Source organism: Myotis davidii, unplaced genomic scaffold, assembly GCF_000327345.1.
Source record: "Myotis davidii unplaced genomic scaffold, ASM32734v1 scaffold776, whole genome shotgun sequence".
Lineage (NCBI taxonomy): Eukaryota > Metazoa > Chordata > Mammalia > Chiroptera > Vespertilionidae > Myotis > Myotis davidii.
The window spans coordinates 297,944-316,752 of record NW_006287460.1 but is presented as its reverse complement, the minus strand read 5'-3'; the positions used below and the strand labels follow the sequence as shown (position 1 = coordinate 316,752).

General features: G+C 46.2%; 1 protein-coding gene across 1 annotated transcript in view; it reads right to left on the bottom strand.

Moving 5' to 3' along the window:
- The window catches only part of SPOCK1 (sparc/osteonectin, cwcv and kazal-like domains proteoglycan (testican) 1), a 152,394-nt gene that overhangs the window by 113,197 nt on the left and 20,388 nt on the right, over positions 1 to 18,809 (bottom strand). The window contains exon 3 of the mRNA XM_015560998.1: positions 15,658 to 15,784. Coding sequence (XP_015416484.1) covers positions 15,658 to 15,784 — 127 coding nt within the window. The remainder of the gene's footprint in view (positions 1 to 15,657; positions 15,785 to 18,809) is intronic.

The following is an 18,809-nucleotide window of genomic DNA, read 5'->3' as shown; positions in this document are numbered from 1 at the left end:
AGGACTTGCAGGTCTGAGGTGGGAATCAGCGAGTGAAACTGGCACCGGCAGAGCCAAAAGGTGAAGCAGCCTCTGCCAGCCACGTGGCCTGCAGAGGTGCCACCCCCCTGGTTCCCTGTCACAGCAGTCCCAGGGGCCACATCAAACATGCCACGCTTCCCTCACCTGCCCTGACCACTGATTTTTGTCTCCCAGGTATTTTTATGGTTTTCAGAATGAACCCTATCCATCCCTCTCACCCAAGCAGCCTTTGAAAGGCCATGAGGTCACAGGTCACCCCAGGAGTCCTCTGCCATCCCCGCCACTCCCTAGGTGGCTCTTCAGGCTGCTGCCCAGTCGCCTGAGACCTCTGCTTCTCAGAGACATGCAGAAGAGCAACACCAACAAATGAAAACCAGGTTCTGTACCTAAAGGGATATTAAATCCAGGACACAATTCAAGGGCCGAGGATTCTCCAGAAAGGAGACTCCAAAGTGATTGAGCGTTGCAGGTAACTTCATCTTTTTGTCATTCAATGTATGTTTACAGGAAAAATCTTTGAAAAGAGTCACCTCTATATTCTGACATTACTCGACCTAGTTGAGGCTACAAAGTGGGATCTTCTTAAGTGATGGAGAACACTGGCATCACAAAAGAGAAACCTGGGGACAGATGTGGGTAATGGAGAATGTGCTAGCCTTGAGACACTCTACAGATTTTGTCTTTTAAAAAAAAACTTTTTAAGCAGCTGTATTGAGTTATATTTGCATTACAATAAGCTATACATATTTGAAGGGTACAATCTGATGAAGCTTTGATAAATATAAATACCCACGCATTCATAAAACCATCACTGTGATCAAGATAACTAACATACCATCATCTCCATAAGCTTCTTCATGTCCCTTTGCAATCCTGCCCCCTACAGGCCCACGGCTCTCAAGCAAACCACTGATCTGCTTTCTCTTTCCATCGTTACAGATTAGCTTGCATTTTCCTAGTTTTATACCAAGGTCCACACACAATATGTACTATTTTTGTCTGGCTTTCATTCAGCATAGTTAATTCAATACTCATTCATGTTGTTACCCGCATTAGCAGCCCACTGCTTTTTATTTTGGGGAGTATTCAGTTATATGAATATTCCGCACTTGTGCATTCATTCACCTGATGCACACTTGGGTTGTTTGCAGTGTTGAGCTATCACAAATAAAGCTGCTCTGAGCATTTTATGAACAAGTATTCCTGTGGATGTGGACTTTCACTTCTCTTGGGCAGGGGCCTAGAATTAGTATGACTTCATCATATGGTAATTTTAAAGAAACTTCTAAACTGTTTTCCACAATGGTTGGACCATTTCCCATCCCCACCAGCAGTCTGTGGGAGTTCCAGTTCTTCCACATCTTGGCCAACACCTAATGTCTAAGTCTTTTAGAACTTAGACATTCTAGTGTAGTGGTTATCATTTGCATTTCCTCAATGACAAACCATGTTGAGAATTTTTTATGTGCTCATTTATCATCCACATATCGTCTTTAGTCAAATGTGTGCTCAAATCTCTTGCCCACGTTTATTAGTTTGCCTGTTTACTTATTACTGAATTTAGAGAGTTCGTTATATATTCTGCATAAGAGTCCTGTTTCAGATATATGATTTTCAAATATTTTCTCCTAGGCTTCAGTTTTTATTCTCTTAACAGTATCTTTCAAGGGCAAAATTGAAAAAGAAGTATCTTTTTTATTATTTTATGCATCATGTTTTTGGTGTTGTATATAAGAAATACTTGCCTAACCCGAGGTCACAAAGACTTTCTATTGTTTTGTGTTTGTTTGTTTTCTGGAAGTTTTACAGTTTTAGGTTTTATATTTTAGTTTATGAGGTATATATTTTTATAGTTTTACAAATTTATCACCTTTGTTTTTCCTGCAAATATAGCTTCCTTCCTTCTCTCCACTAGTACTCATTTTATGTTTTCAACATTGGAGATAAGATTAACAGGAACTAGTTTCTCTACTCAATAAGCATAAATTTTTATTTAGGAAACTTTTTGAATATATGTCAAAGAGAGAAATTAGTACAATGAATCTCCATAACCTCAGTTTAACGATTTCAATATTTTGCCAGATTTGCTTGATTGTACCCTTTCACTCTTTGCTAAATTATTTTAAAGCAAATCCCCTATGTTCTTCACAACATACCTCTTTAAGAATGAGTCTTTCTTCCCTAACTGGTTTGGCTCAGTGGATAGAGCATCAGCCTGTGGACTGAAGGGTCCCAGGTTCGATTCCAGTCAGGGGCAGGTACCTTGGTTGTGGGCACATCCTCAGTAGAGGGTGTGCAGGAGGCAGCTGATCGATGTTTCTCTCTCATTGATGTTTCTAACTCTCTATTCCTCTCCCTTTCTCTCTGTAAAAAATAAATAAAATATATTTTAAAAAATGAGTCTTTCTTATTCAACTACAATGCTATTATCATATCTAACGTCAGTCCATAATCAATTTTCCTGAAAGTCCCCAAACACCTTCTTTTTTAAAAACTTTGGTTGCTTGGTTTCAATTTGGACTCAACCAGTGTTCAAAAACCCCCTAGTGGCCGTGTCTCCTACCCATGCAGATACTGGGTCCATTTTTTGCACACTCCAGCCCGCCCCCTCCCCCGGCATACATTCCATTATGAATTTGTCTGTTTGCCTCTGTGTGGCCTCCTATAATGTATTTCTCTACCCTTATACATCCTGTAAATGGAAATTAGAGCTGTAGGCTTGACTATGTGTAGGTTCGACTCCTGGCAAAACTACTTCACGCACCTAGGAAGCAAACGAATCGCTGTGTGCTTCCCGCCCATGACACCAGAGGACAAACAACGCCTGTAGCCTACTTAAGTGATTCTAAGATTCACTGGGGGGCTCAGGTGGCAACAGCCTGAAGTTCATCAACCTTTTGTCTAATGACTTTAACTGTGTGTGATTGTTACCTCCATCGGCTATGTCATTAGAGGCTATAAACGGTGATTCTCCAATTCTATCATTGCTTCTGCATTTGTTAGCTACACTCCTGTAAAGAATTTCCCCTATTGAACAGGGCTTTGGGTTACCCAGAAATATGGTTTGAACAGACATAATATGTGTTTACTTGGTTTTAATTGCAAAATTTAGGATAAGGAGCTGGAGCTCTGGTTTGTGTCCTGTGGTGAAGGAGTGTACGCCTTTCCTCCATTAAAATGCACTGTTAATGATTCTTTTTCTCATTTCTAAAAATTTCAGATGGATCTGATATTACGGATAGTATATCGTTCATTATTTAAGTTTTAAACTGTCCTTTTAATAAACATTTTGAACATTTGACTAATTTAAATTCTGTACCTGAAAATCCATCTCAAGTTCTTGGGGTCTCATTGTGCTGTTTACTGTCTGTGCTTCTCTTGCTCATGGTGGCTCATTTCTTTCTGTGCTGTAAGGAATTATGAGTCATTCTGTCAGGGTTTTGAGGGAAACCTGTGAAGCTTGAGTTAACTGTTCAGGCCTCCAAAGAGGATTTAACTTTCTTCTTCCAAGGAGCCTGCTGCGTCCTCCACTCAGGACCGCTCTAAGTCCCTTGACCAGCTTTAGGCTTCCTGGACCATACAAAGACTATAAACCAGAACCACATAGTAGTTCATAGCACAGCGTAGAGCTGCTACCGGCTCTGCTTGATTTACACCTGTGTCCTATATAGGTCATTATATGTTTCGTGTACTAACTTTGTCCTATATGAAAGAGTGCAGGTTCTCCATTGAAACATTTTATAGGTGACCTTTTCTCTCCCTAACCAGAGTCCAAGCTGAAATTGACAAGTATTCTTGATGGTTTTCTTTACTAACTGGCAGATTTTCTTTTAAAAAAATCAAGCCCACCCTTTAACTCAGGGCAAACACCATGAAGGTTTTAGACTTACGTGTGGGGTCTCAGCTCCAAGGGCCCACCCCACACGGACTTGCGGCCTTGTGTCCAGTGTGCAGGCAGCTATTACCCCAAGGCCTACTGGTTAGACCAGCCCACCCTCTCCTTCTCCATCCCCCATCTGTGGTCAGTATCCACCCTGGTTTTCCTTCTCCCCATCCCCCAACCTGGGACGTCGCTTACATCGCAAGCTCAGCTATTTGAAAGGGCACTTACTGTATCTAGGAGTTTTGTATCACAGAGTTTATCTACAGACAATTCCAATGTGATACAATAAAGCCTCAGCAGAACTACGTAACCCGGTGCTACTGCAGCTCAGGGGAAAGCAATGGCCTCACTGGGCATGAAGAGCTCATGGAGGCATCATTGAGATGATGCTTAGGCTGAGCCATGAAGTTAAAATCCCAAGAATAATCCTTTTAGGTGGGGGTGGGGGCGGATGTGGTAAGAGGCTCAATCCATTCCATCCAGTTACGGGCATTAAAATGCACAAGCCCTAGCTGACTTGGCTCAGTGGATAGAGCGTCAGCCTGTAGACTGAAGGGTCCTGGGTTTGATTCCGGTCAAGGGCATATGCCTGGGCTGCAGGCTCAATCCCCAGTGGGGGGCATGCAGGAGGCAGCTGATCAATGATTCTCTTTCATCATGTTTGTATCTCTCTCTCCCTCTCCCTTCCTCTCTGAAATCAATAAAAATATATATATTTTTAAAAAGCAGTGTGTCCTCTCCACTCCACCTCTGTGTGATTTGGTGCTAGGGAGATGGGCTGTGCTGATGTGGTACAGGGACCACGTGGCTGGTCTGGAGAGCGTCCAGTCGGAAACATGCAAGACAATGTGAGAGATGGAGCAGATCGTGCTCTGAACCATTTTGGGGGCATCCCACCCCCACTTACATAGTATCACCTATTGGTCTCACTACTGGGAGAGGAGAAATGAAATGAAACCTGAGAGGGAGCTCCACATGATCACTCTGGTCAGGCTCCCCGGTTCCCATAGCTCTGGCCCCTTGTCTGGCCGCCAAGTGCAGCCCGCCTTCGGGATGTGTGGATCCCAAAGGGTCCTCAGTGCCTTTGGGCGAGAACTTGGAAAAAGTTGCTCTTTCAGACACAGCATCTTCCCTGCTGCTGAAGGTCCGCTGCTCTGAGTAACTCTGGACAGACCCCAGCCTCTCAGAAAGCCACCATTGAACAAATGGCATTTCTGTTCCATGTAAATATTCCAAAATGTTTCATTTGGTTTATAAAGAAAAAACAACAAAAATGACAACTTGCTCTGGTAAAAGTGAGAGGATCACTAAAGCCATTTCCTCCCTATGCAGTTAGTTTCGATATCAATTCATGATCAATTCTAACTCAGCTAATATTCCCTCACTCCCTCACATAACATACAGGTCCTAGTCTTGCGCCCATAAAATGAGATCAGCTTCTATGAGCACTGTCCATATCTGGTTCTCTTGGAAAATGTCATGAGGAAGTCTGACTGTACCCTTTTGAGCAGTATGCCAAGAGGGAATATTCTATTTGTTTCTTTTAAAGAAAAACAAAAGCAACATGTTCATGAACTTAATTAAACTTGTTTGTAATGACTTAATTAGATTTTCAGCACTGTGTATATTCATTCTGGCCAGGGACCTCTCTGTCTTCTAAAGGATTGGTCGGAGAGATCTCATGTGCATTGCAATTCCACCTGATCCTTAATTTCATCTCCTGATGAGGTGAGGATGAGCATCATTGTGCTCAGGTAATTGCTTTATCAAAAGGTTTAATTGTGCATTCAACAGAACCAACAGCAAGAAGGTTATTCTTCCTAATGTGTTTTTAACAAAAGCGCTAACTAATTACATGGCATTCTACTCAGGGCATTTAAGAAAACGAAATGAAAACCTATTCTTCAAATCTTGGTTAAATGCATGTTTGCATATAGGACACAGAAATAAGTGGTAGAATAATTAGCTGAATTGCTTTCTGCTGCTCTAACTTCATAGCTAATCTGCATGTTGAAGAAGTCTGTATAAATTCTGCATTTTCACCACGGACGGTGTTTGAACATCTGTGCTTTCTGAAAATGTCACAATAACCATTTTGCCTGGAAGTTTATCCTTGGGAGCCAAAAAGACTATGTTCCAAGAAGAAATAAATGCTTAATAGAACCAACGACAGATGTGCCCCATGATCAGAAGGAAGTATTTCAACATCCAAATGTTTTTTAAAAATTTGGAATTAAAACGATGCTGAATCTACTGTATTTTAGATGAACTTTCTCTCTAAATAGGTAACTAATACGTCTGCTGAAGACTGGTCATACATGCCCCTCTGTGCCTGTCATTCTGAGAAACAGGATGCCTTACACAGTTTTCCAGGTCCAAGGCGGTGTCATTTGCCTTAGCAGTGGTTCTCAACCTTCTGGCCCTTTAAATACAGTTCCTCATGTTGTGACCCAACCATAAAATTATTTTCGTTGCTATTTCATAACTGTAATGTTGCTGCTGTTATGAATAGTAATGTAAATATCTGACATGCAGGATGGTCTTAGGCGACCCCTAAGGGTGAAAGGGTCGTGCGACCGCCAAAGGGGTCGCGACCCACAGGTTGAGAACCACTGCCTTAGAGCCTTCCATGAGGCTAATTGACAGTATTTTATATTTTAGGTGATTATGTACTTCACCACTTTTAAAATTCTTCTCCATCCAACACCATCTAGTCTCTCTTCCTTTCACTATCTCTCTCTCTTTTTTTAAATATTTTATTGATTTTTTACGGAGAGGAAGGGAGAGGGATAGGGATTTAGAAACATTGATGAGAGAGAAACATCGATCAGCTGCCTCCTGCACACTCCCCACTGGGGATGTGTCTGCAACCAAGGTACATACCCTTGACTGGAATCGAACCCAGGACCCTTGAGTCCTCAGGCCGACGCTCTATCCACTGAGCCAAACCGTTTAGGTCCCTCCCTCTTATTCCAGTAAAAAAAACCACTACCCTGAATCACAGTGAAGAATAAGGGTTAAGAGGGTCATGTGACTATGGTCTTTGATTAAAGGATTAACATATGATTCAAAAAGAGACCATTGGAATCTATTCCTGTCATTAAAACAAAGACACTGGCAAATCTCTTTGGAGTTTCTAGTTTAGGAGCACATGAATGTGGGGCTGTCAAAATCCATATTCTCCGCCACGGGGAGAAAGCCTCTTTGCAGAATGAAGGCACGCACCAAGCAGAGACAGAGACAGAAGGAATGGAGTGTTGTCAACACTGAATTGCCCCTTCTTTCCTGGAGGCCTGCCTTCCCCAGTGTGCTTTCCAGCTTTATGTGCCAGTAAATCTTCGCTTTGGGATGCAGCTAAGTTTGGGTTATATTTCTGTCACTTGAAATCAAAAGCATCCTGATGACACAGCTGGCAGGCTACATTCCTCTTCAGAGGGCTTTTCACTCATGGAAGGCGAAGCTGTGATTCTAAGTCAGACAGACCCGGTTCAAGCAGCTGTTCTGCTACTCACAAGCGGCACTGCCCTTGGAAGGGTTTTGTATCTTCAGTTTTCTCATCTTTAGTGAGGACTAATGACAGACCTACCTCATAGCTTTGTTGTCAGAATTAGATGGAACAGAGGAAATAAAATGCACCTGACACTTAGCACACTGTCATAGTACCTAATGTGTGTTCAGTAATTAAGTACTGTTTGTTTTGTGATCGCTGTTGTTATCATTTAAATATTACTATGGTGGGAACTGCTAAATATCCCCACTATCCTCTCTATCCTTCCTTTAATAATATAACTCTGAGATTTAGCTGGGCGCATAGGTTCCCAGTATAAAAACTACATTTCCCAGCTTCCCTTGCAGCTTGGGGTAGCCTTGTGACTAAGTTATACTCAATAAGATGTGAGCCCAAGTGCCAATGGTGACTTCTGAACAGTGCCTTCTTCCTCCCTCCCTTCCCTCCTGCTGGTGGAGAACAACAGCCATCTTGGACCCAGACACAGAAGCTCCATAATTTCAATCGCTGAGAGTGATAGAAGCTCAAAGGATCATGGTCACTGACAGTCTACAGGCAGCGTACCTGCTCCAGAGTCTTGTCTTTGGAATATCTACATGAGAGATAAATAAAACTTTATCTTTTTTTTTTAACATATTTTATTGAATTTTTACAGAGAGGAAGTGAAAGAGATAGAGAGTTAGAAACATCGATGAGAGAGAAACATCGATCAGCTGCCTCCTGCACATCTCCTACTGGGGATGTGCGCGCAACCCAGGTACATGCCCTTGACCGGAATCGAACCTGGGACCTTTCAGTCCGCAGGCCGACGCTCTATCCACTGAGCCAAACCGGTTTCGGCAACTTTATCTTATTTAAGACTCTGTTTCATTTGGGTTTTTGTTATAGCGAACAGACCTATATTAACACACAATTAATATTTTAAATATTATTTATACCTGTTTTTTCTAAAAAACCTGTAAAGAAGAATAAAAGGATGATAGTAAAACTAGGGTAATAACTGTTGAAACTAATAGTTGAGAGTTTTCATAGTATGAATACTAGCTCTCATTATCGGATATTTGGCTACCCCAGGCTGAGGAAAGGAGGTTGAAAATTAACAAGTCCTCAGGGGAAAAGGCACGGTTGGGGCATCGGCCATGGGGTATTTGTCCTCAAATCCCAAACTGTTTAATGTATAAGACAAAAATGCTTAGAGTTGGTTGGATGACACTGAGTATTTCCCCAAAGTCCTAACACCTCTTTTGTTGGCTTTTTCTAAAAAACAGAAAATCAAGAGAATGAAATCTACTACCTGACTCCTCCCTCCATGTGCTCTGTGGACACAGGACGCCATTCTCCCACTGCCTGAGAGCACAGGGATGCATTGGGACTTTTGCTACTTCCTGTCCCTACAGGACTGCCCAGATGGGAGCACCCAGCGACTTCCCTAATCGCTGCTAGTCCTCTCAATCCTGGGTGGTTACTATTGCCAGTACTGTGCCACACTCTCCTGGGCACATGTGCAAAATGCAAGCCTCCCACCTACACTTTCCAGTCACTTCATTTCCTGCTTCTCTAAGCCAGGTCGTCACCCATGAGCCATTTGCAAGTGGAGACAATTCTCACCCAGCAGGTTCTAGAGAGGCAGAGCTATCTACAAATATCTCTGGAAATACTGACAGCCTCAACTCTACTAAAAAAAGCAAAGAGCAGCCACACATAGAGCCCTCCCACGCCTGTCACGGTCACAGGGCCCCGAAAGTCTGGGGGCGGGGGGGATGGAGAAATCATCAGAGCTGGAAGCTATCTCAAGACGAGACGTCTTACAAATCCACGTCCTGGACTCACTCTAACCAGCAGAGCCTGCTCGTGGGAAATGCGGCCAACAGGGACTCTGTTTGCTAAGAACTTCAAACATGACCTTTACTTGGTAGCAATTGTTGGAAACTATTAAGATGACTCTGAAAATAATATAATTTGCGGCGACAATATGTCAAAAGAAATGCCAGCCCTGTAGAGTGAGACCTCCCCACCCCCGCCCACTGCATGCAGGCGCAGAGAGCATCTTCCTCCACAGCAGTTCTTAACTGCATCTCTCCTCTGCGTCAGACACAAATGAGCCATTTGCTAATTGCTTAACGGCGATTAAGGAAGTAAACGTTGTGGGGAGGGGCGAGAGAAGATGGGTATTTGCCTACTTGTTTTCCAATTACCAACAGCCAGGCTAATGCCCGAGAACAGAGCTGGTTCTCAGGGCTGCAGCTGTCCTCTGAGAGCCCCCTTCTTCAGAAGTCGGGCTGGGCACCCCAGGCTTCTGGGTGGAAAATGAGCAATCCTGGCCCTCACACCTGAGCTGTGGTTGGGTGGGTGCTGATGGAGAGAAGGCAATGAAGTCCTATTGAAAGAGACCTGGCAGTGAGAGACCAGTGGGGGCTGGAGTAGCGGGGACCCTCCACCCCCTGCTCCCTCTGAGCATCCAGGACCCCAGCGCCTCTCCTGATCCGCTCACACTTTCCAGAACAGCTTTCCCTCTGGAGAGAAAGCTAAGGTTGCCCACCTGAAGTCTGGACTGGCCAGATTCTAGTCAGCAGCAGCAACTTCTGCTGCTTACTGGCAAAATTAGGAGTTGGCAGCCAGGACCCCATAGCTTCCATCTTTCCGTGTGGATAATGGGAGAGAAAGGAAAGGCGTTCCCAGATGACAGGTCCCAGCTGGTTCCCACGGAGGCCACAAGCTGTCGGCAGACGGATTCGCAAGTCCCACCAGGACTGGGACGGTGAAGAAGCCCTTCTGCTGAGCTCAGAGATGACATAACTTTCTATATTTAAATTCAGCCACACGATCAGCTCCCATTTCCTGAGTGCCTCTTTAGACTGTTTTCAATCCATCTCTGCAAACATGATGCAAATCCAAGCCTGCCCCCCACACTCCCACAGGCTCCTCATAGTCACCTGCCTCCAGTCCTGCCCCCAACCTCGACCATCATGCAGTCAGTGTAGGTCCATTAAAAAATATAAATGCCTAATAGCATCCCTGAAGCTCTTAGTGTCAAGTCCAACTCATGTGGCTTTCAAGGTCCTATAGAAAGGGACCCTGATTTATAGCCTCATTTCTGCAGCTAGTCAACCACGTGCCCCCAATTCATACATGGCCCCACCACAATGACACTGTCATGGTTCCCTCAAGGCGCCATGCTTCCTTTCATCTCATCAGCCCCCTCTTACCTGGGATGAATGAGCTGCCCAACCCTCTACCCAACTCTTACTCTGGTTGACTCCTTCCAGCCTTAAGATCTCAGTTGAATCATCACTTCCTCTAAGACCACTCACACCACCACGGAGTTGAGGGGGCCCTGCTCTGTGTCCTGCAGCACCCAAGTGCCCCTATTCTAATGAAAAGAGATTGCCTTTCAACTTGTCCACCTTCCCTGTAAGTTCCATGAAAATGGGGACTTTCTCTCTTTTGTCCCTTGTCACCTCCTCAGTACTCAGTACAATGCATGATGCAGAGTAAGGCAGACTCAACCACCATGTGCTGAGCGTCTGGACTACCTACTTCATTTTTCCTGGCAGGAGAATGTGGCATCAGGGGCAGTGAAATGACTAGAGTGATCTTTACTGCCTGGAATCAACGTCAAGGGGCAGCATCTCTGTCACATTCTCAGGCGGCTACGACACCGGCCTCCCACTTCTCTATTCCCAGCGGGGGTTTCTGTTCCTTATCTTTTATGGGTTATACTTTATAGAGTCTCAATAAACATTTATTGCCATGTAACATCTTATACTCCTTCATCTCAGGACTGTGCGTTCTGATCCACTTTACCTCTCGTCCTGGGGGAGTCACCAGGCTCTGAGTGTGGCCGGTGCCGACCCTGGAAGAACCCTGGCACCGACAGAGGGTCCTAAACGCATCCCGCAGTTCTAGGAGCAGAAGGAAAGCTAGTTTGATGAGACCCAAAGACAAACAGTGGCATCAAGGACAGAGCTGGGGCTCAGGCTCCCTCCTGCTCCTGATGGTGCTCCCGCGGCCTCTGGACCATCCGTGAAAGGGCAAACACGCCATCCGGGAACTGTGATCATTTATTACAGGCGCCAGGTCCTTGCTGATGGGACTGGGCTGCAATATACTTCTGCCAACACTAACTCTTGTGAATTTGACATAATATCCAATCGCCATGCATCATGGTCTCATCTGTCCTTTGCCTCCTGACCCCACTGACACAGAAAAGGCCCTGACTGCTGCGGATGGAAAGGTGTTTGTTCAGTGATAGTTAACTCATTTACTCTCTTAACTGACCACTGACTGGTGGTCCTCAAAAGCTTTGTCTGTGAGATTAAAATGTCCCCTTAAACTTCCATAACTAAGTGGTCATGGACTTAGGGGCAACAACGAAATCACCCAATGAGAAACCCAACCAGACAGAAACACTCCCCCTTGGAAGGAAGCCACATTGAGTGCCATGGGAGTTAGAACTGTCCCAGGTTTCCGAGGTCTTTAGCCGTCAGTGGATGCCTTTTGATCAAGTCGCATTTGATTCATTACTTTAGGTAAAAGAGAATGCCAACCTTCTAGAAGTTCATAAAAGACAGAAACTAGGAGACTAATGCCAAAACCCAACACCTACAGCATTTCCCACTGTAATGCCTTCCCTCCACCACTCTCCCCGGCTGTTTAACTTCAAACAGAAGTGAGATCTATGCAGGAGATATGGGTGACAAACCCTGCCACTGTCTTTGGCTCTTGGGTCCTCAGTGTACTCGTATGGAGAATGGGGAGAAGAACACTGCAGTTTCTGGTGAGAGGGCTTTAGGTCTCTTCTTTTGCTCCAGGAACAGACGGTGAGCAGGTCTTGGAATGTGAGGACTCAGGCTGGCATAGGAATTCAGGACACTAGAGGAACAGCAGGCTATGCAGGGAGGGCCTTCGAGGGCTCTGCCCAGTGGTGTCTGGAAGCTACTCCTCTTCTGAAGATTCAGGAGTCACTGCAAAGGACTCTTCCACATCCTGACCTGCCTCTTACACAAGCCATTTAACAGTATCTGTACACAGGCAGCCTCTCTAATACAAAAAGCCCACTTTCCAGCCCAGACTGCAGGGGGCCCTGACCAGCGAGCCTTTCCAAAGACATTCCCTGGGCAACTGACAACATTTGAAGCCAAGTCGATGGGTCACCACTGCTCCTTGTAGCTCAGGGGCCATGGGGCGCTGGCATTCTAAGCTCCTTCTGCGAACGAGGGACAAGCGAGCGGGCAGGATTTTGCTGGGGCCTGATGCGCGACATGCCGCTTGCCCAAACAGCCCTCATCACTCACTGACATTTCATGGCTCGTCCCCAGTCACAGGCTCGAGGATCAGACAGTTTACTCCAGAGCTGGAGGGAATAATTTGAGCAGCACATGCTGGATCTTCACAGCGAGAACCACTGCAAGGAGCCTCTGACTCTCTGCCCGAACCCCAGGCTGGCTGTTTAGCTAAGCAACTTGGCCCCTTGGTGGGGATGGCTTATTTTTCTCAATCGCTAAGCTCTCATCAGCCCATTCACTCAAATCCCTGATGGGTTGCACAGACCAGAATCTCTCTTTTCCTTCTCAACTAGTGTCCCTGGTGGTCCAGTCTTGTCCATGATCTTATTAAGCACCCACTGTGTGCTGTGTCTTGTGAAGCACCCACTATGTGTCGTGTCCTGTGTCTGGATAAGGTGGTAATTGACATGGTGTCTCCCTCTAGGATCTCGTGTTCTTAAGGCAGACATGGACAAGAAGGCACTTACAGTAACAAGTGTTCCAGGAGCCTGGCATTACTCAACTGTCTGCTCACCTTTTAGCTTTGGCTAAATGTCTCTTCCCTGTCCACCCTCACCTCATGTGCCTCTCACCGTTAGTCATGCGGGCATCCTCTCAGCTCTTCAAGCACATCATCTGAGAGCATAAACCTGAGAGCTTTGAGTTATGCTATTTCTCTATCTGGAACATTCTAACCCCTCTCACCCTAGTTTTAAGGACACCCCCTCAGAGAGGCCTTCCCTTGCCATCCCCTATAACGCAGGCCTCTCTTGCTCTCACTCTCAGCACCATGCTCATTTCCTTTTCAGTTCTAACCAAAATTTGAAATTACACATTTGCTTGTTTGCTGACTTATATTTTGTGTCTCCTCTACCAGACTATAACCTGCGACGGTGCCTGTTTCCCACCGCTCCTCGCCATGGTCTGCACAGTGCCCAGGACAATTCTAAGTGCTCACTACTAAACAAATGAAGGAAGGGCTTTTCTATGGTAAGTGAGTATGGAATAGACAGGCCACAGGCTCGAGGGCTTTGTTAGTAACCACAAAGGGTTTGCTTAGGTCTAGCAGCAAGAGGAAAGCCATCCAAGCATTTTAAGCCGGGGAGACACATGACAGACATTTATTACAGAATTTCACAGCCCCTTCAATCATGTGGAAATGGACTTTGGGGGTAGGGGAAGGGCAAACTAGAGACAAACAGATTTATTAGGAGGCACCTGTGAAAACCGAAGTCCTCCTTACCCAGGATAGTTCCTGGATCGGCAGCTTGGACATCGCCTGGAGTCTGTTAGAAATGCAGGCTCTCAGGCTGCATGCCAGCCCCACCACATCGTCACTGCACCTCAGCAGCGGCCCCCGGAGGCTGTGCACACCTGGGAGCTGGTCTGCAGGTGAGAGACGATGGTGGCCTGAGCTGTCTTTGGAGTGGTGGACAGAACTGATGCTTCAATGCCCCCGTAAATCCCGTCAATGCCCCTTGTAAGTCAACTATTCCAGAAGAGGTCACGTGGTCAGAAGCAAGCCCCATTTCAAATTTTGATTCTCTCAGGGGTCAGGGAGAGTGGGGGAAGGTGTATGTGTGTGTGTGTGTGTGGGGGGGTTCCTAAAGCAGATTACACGGGTGGGTACAAGGATTCATCCCTTCAAAAGATGCCTGCTTTGTTAAATGTATGAAAATATTGACCTGTGCAATACAAAATCAATAGGAAAGCATGGCTCAGCCTGGAAATAACCCAAATAAGCCTGTGAGGGCAGCAGGCAGGAGGGTGCACCAGGGTTGGGATGGGGATGGGGTCACAGAGAAAGATGCTGTCAGCTGTTGTGCGGTGGGTCAGGACAGAAGGCCTGCAGAATGGCCTGCATCCCTGAGCCCAAGAACCTCATGGTGGTGTGGCCGTAAGTGACCAGGGTGTCTCCTGTAGCAACTCTCCCTAGCCCTAGACTCCATTGTTCAAGGGAGCCTCACACAGGAAAACAGGAGGAGAGAGAACAGTGGTTAGGCTGGGGCTAGAGACAGCCACACACCAACGCCTGCTGCCTCGTTCGGTGTTGGGCACTAAGGCAGTGCTGACTTATGTTGGTTGAATACCAGAACAAATAAGCAAACTCATGTCCATTCTGTGGTTTCCTTTTCTTTAACTCACTATCCCAGTGAGACTACCCATTTCCCACACAAACGGACCACTTTACCCCAAGGAGAGAGTCTGAAGTCTGAGAAGGAAGTTTCGTTTCCTTCCTCCTTTCTCCTGATAACACCCCTTTCCCCGCTGCTCAGAGGGCCTATTGCTGGAGCCCAAATGAAATGCCCCTCGTCTGTGAGACTTTCCCCGTCCTTCCCAGAAAAACAGATAGACCCAGTGGATCCCCAGTTCCCTTTTCTATGAAACCACCTTTGTTTCCATAGGTCTGAGTGACAATGACCTATCACCACACTTGCCATTAGACTGCAAGTCCCTGAGGTTCTGAGAAAGGAACAATGGCCAGAGCCCCAGGGCCTGGTGCAGGGCTGGATGCCATCTAGATGTGCAAGAGACGCAGCAGAAGTGTGTGCTGATGTCAGAGCCCTCCCGTCACCGTCACACTCCTCCCGTCACCATGCTGTCCTTTGGGCAGCATCCCGGGCTGCCCTTATGCCTTTGCTCTCATCAGCCAAGCTGCATGACTTGCATCTTTGGCACAGCTTGTTCTCTCACCTTCTCCAGGAAGCTCCCCTGGATTAACCTCAGGATCACATCCACTCTCAGAATTCCCCTCCCCTTGGCCCTTGACACACCCCCACCTACAGCCCCTGCCAGGACAAAGGAGGTAACATTTCTATCTCACTTGTCTCTTTGACAGTCTGTTCATGTGGCAGCCTCTAAAGGACAGGACCCCACATTGCACGGAGCTTCACACAGCAGGGCCAGTCTGGGTGCGGAGACCTGTCAGGACCAGTAGACATGGAGTATTTCTCACAACAAAAGAGACAAAGGTGACTGACCTTGGACGTGTAGGTGTGGCCATCGGAGCCGCAGACCATGGCCGACTGTGCCACGGGGCAGGGCTTGCACTTGACCAGATTCGAAGGTCCCGCCCAGTGTTTGTGGGCCACGTTCCCCTTCTTTTGCCTGAGGATGGAAAACAGAGGAGATAAGTAAATGCAAGCTCCCATATCCATGGCTCTCTCCCCCAAGTCCCTGGATAAAGGACAAATAACTAAAAGGGCTGGTCAGGCAGCCAGCATTTCCATTTGTTCCAACTCACTGGTGGGGGCAGAAGACTGCTCCAAAAGCCCAGGTTCAACCCACCAGATGGACCGGGAAGGCGATGTGACCATTAAAATGTTGTAAAACATCACTTCCTGATGTGAAAAGACACTCGCAATACATCGCAAAGAACAAGGAAGGAGTGTGGTTCCATCCGCTCACCCGCCCCCAGTGCAGGGCGCATCACAGGTGCCTGGAAACAGCACCCAAAGCCTTGGAGTCCTCCAGGGCTGACCAGCAGCTTTCGAGTGAGATGACACACAGGTGACTCAGCAAGCATCTCCACTAGAAATGCATCTCCAAACACAACCAGTGACTTCCTCACAGCTGTGGAAACCATCTCTGGATACATTTTTAAGCAATTTCAGTTCAGCTTCCAATTTGCCATTTGATAGAGGCACTGGGGTGATGTCACTTTCAACTATAAAAATAAGCAGGATTCTAGTCTTTCATGCCAGTTCCAGTCTCCACATCATCACCTTTATCATAATGATACATGGTGCCAGTAGGATGGCCTGTGTCCATGGAAAGAACCCCATCCCTTATCACAAACCACTGGAGAAAAAAAAGGCTGCAGGAACTGCCACCCTTGTTCTCTTACTTGAAGCTGCTCTTCCAGCAAACTGCTAGGAGTGACTCTCATCACTGTGGGCCTGTGTTCTGGGTAGAGGACAAGTGTCTGTGGACTGTCAGGCTATGACTGTGCCCTTGAAGTGCTTTGCACTGATAGTCCTGAATGACTCTTAACGCCTGGGCTCTGGAGTTAGAAAACACAAGTTTAAATCTCAGCTCTGCCAGTGTGATCTTGGTGGGATTGTTAACCCTGTAAACCTCAGTTTCCTCATCTATAAAATGGGGCAATAGAATCTACTTCTAGCAGATGGTATGAGGGCTGAATGAGCTGTGTTGTGTAAAGTACTCCATATAATGGCTGGAAAATAGGAAGCAATAAAAATGGCAGCCATTGCTATAATTATTATTTGCCTCAATAGATGGGGGTACTGAGGATGCAATTACCATCGCCATAGAAATGAAATTTAATTCCAAGGTTTGGAATGGCATTTAATTCCCCCGAAGAACTCATGGGGCACAGGAAGGAGACCTTTTCCACTAAGTACTTAATGAATGTTTAGCTCCTCAGGAATTAGGGTTTGGCATCAGAGGTAACCTACCGTTTTCCAAATAAAAAACAAAAGTGACTGAGGAAGAGCAAACACCAACTTGGTTCTTATCTCAAACCCACCCTAGTGATTTAGGGTGGAGGACAGTAAGAAGAGGAATGTCTGTTAGGGGAATTAACTTTGGACTTGACATCCAGGCAGATGATCTTGTACCCATAGCACAATCCTAGGGACCATAAGGCTGAACCTTCTGAACAATGAACTGGAAAAGGAAGTCCTACAAGGGCCCTCTGAGACCATCTAATCCAGTTCACTCATTTCAGTAATGGGAAACTGAAGCCCAAATTGGGAGAGAGCCTTGCCCGGTGGCTAGGCCTGTGATGACAGTCACACAACTTCCGAGTGTCCAGGAATGATCTCTTCTTTAGCCCATCTCAGTCCCGCCTGGATTACTAGCTTGAAAATTCTCTGGAGTCACCTACATGTTTGTATACTAGTAGTGTTCCTCTCTCCAATGCCTCTCAGCTCCCATAGCAGCAGCCCACCTTGTCCTGGCCTCTCTGTCTGAAATGAATACATCTATTATTTGCATGTCTAAATGGATATGAGGTTTCCTATTTTCCTTTGCCAAACACTATGTAGGCTTTAAGGTTTGTTCTGGACTACTGAAGAAGGCAGGATGGGTGATGGGACTCCGAGCAGCAGCCAAGCAGGCTGTCAGCATGGGTTAATCTTAGAGGACACGATTCCCTCGGCAGAACACCACACATTTGTCATCATTCTCACAGCAGATTGTCTGACGTGGATAATGAATCAGAAATACAGGCAGAAGTTGCGGCGTCTAGCAGCCCTCTCCTGGGTCGGTCCTGAGCTACAAGTCCACAGCTGAAGCAATTCTTGTTATGAACTCCCAGGAAGGGGCTATAAAGTCCAAAGAGTGGGCAGCTTTGCTGGAGCAGACATAGCCATGTGCAATGATGCCCCAGAGGAAAGACGCCTGAAGGAGCTTAGCCAAAGGACTAGAGAGAGAAGTGAACACTGAGCCAATAGCTTAAAGGAAAAGATGGAACCAGCTATTAATCACCAGTTAATGACAGGTCATCCCTGTCTCTGGACCTGAACCTCACCATTAAGTTTACTGGCCAGTGCTTACTAGTGGGCCTGGTGCATCCTGGATACTCAATATATCTCTGTTGGGTGAGTGGGTGGGTCCCTGAGTGCTGACCCTGCGAGGCTACTCAGCAGTTAATGACCAAATCACAGCCTGTTGGGACCAGAAAATGCCTTAAAAATTCACTGCGTCTTATCCTCTTTGTACCTGCATATACATGTTATACCTCGCTTTGTACATTACCATATTTCACACTGGGGTAAATGGAATTTTAATTGTAATATTGCTTAGCTCTAATTGGGCATTTATTGGGCCATACTGGCACATCTTCAAGAATTCCACCTTTATTCTGTCATTTAATCTACACCTGCCAGTTGATATTATTGTCTTCACTATGGGAGAGGGAGAGGGAGAGGGGGAAAGGGAGAGAGAGATATGTGAGAGTGAAAGAGTGAAACATCGATCTGCTGCCTCCTACATACTCCCCACCGGGGATCAAGCACACAGCCTAGGCATGTGCCCTGACCAGGAATCGAACCAGCAATCTTTCAGTGCACAGGACAAATTCCAACCAACTAAGCCGCACTGGTCAAGGCCCTCTGAGACTGTTTACTCCCTATTTTGGCATCTGTACTTTCATCACCACTCCATTTTG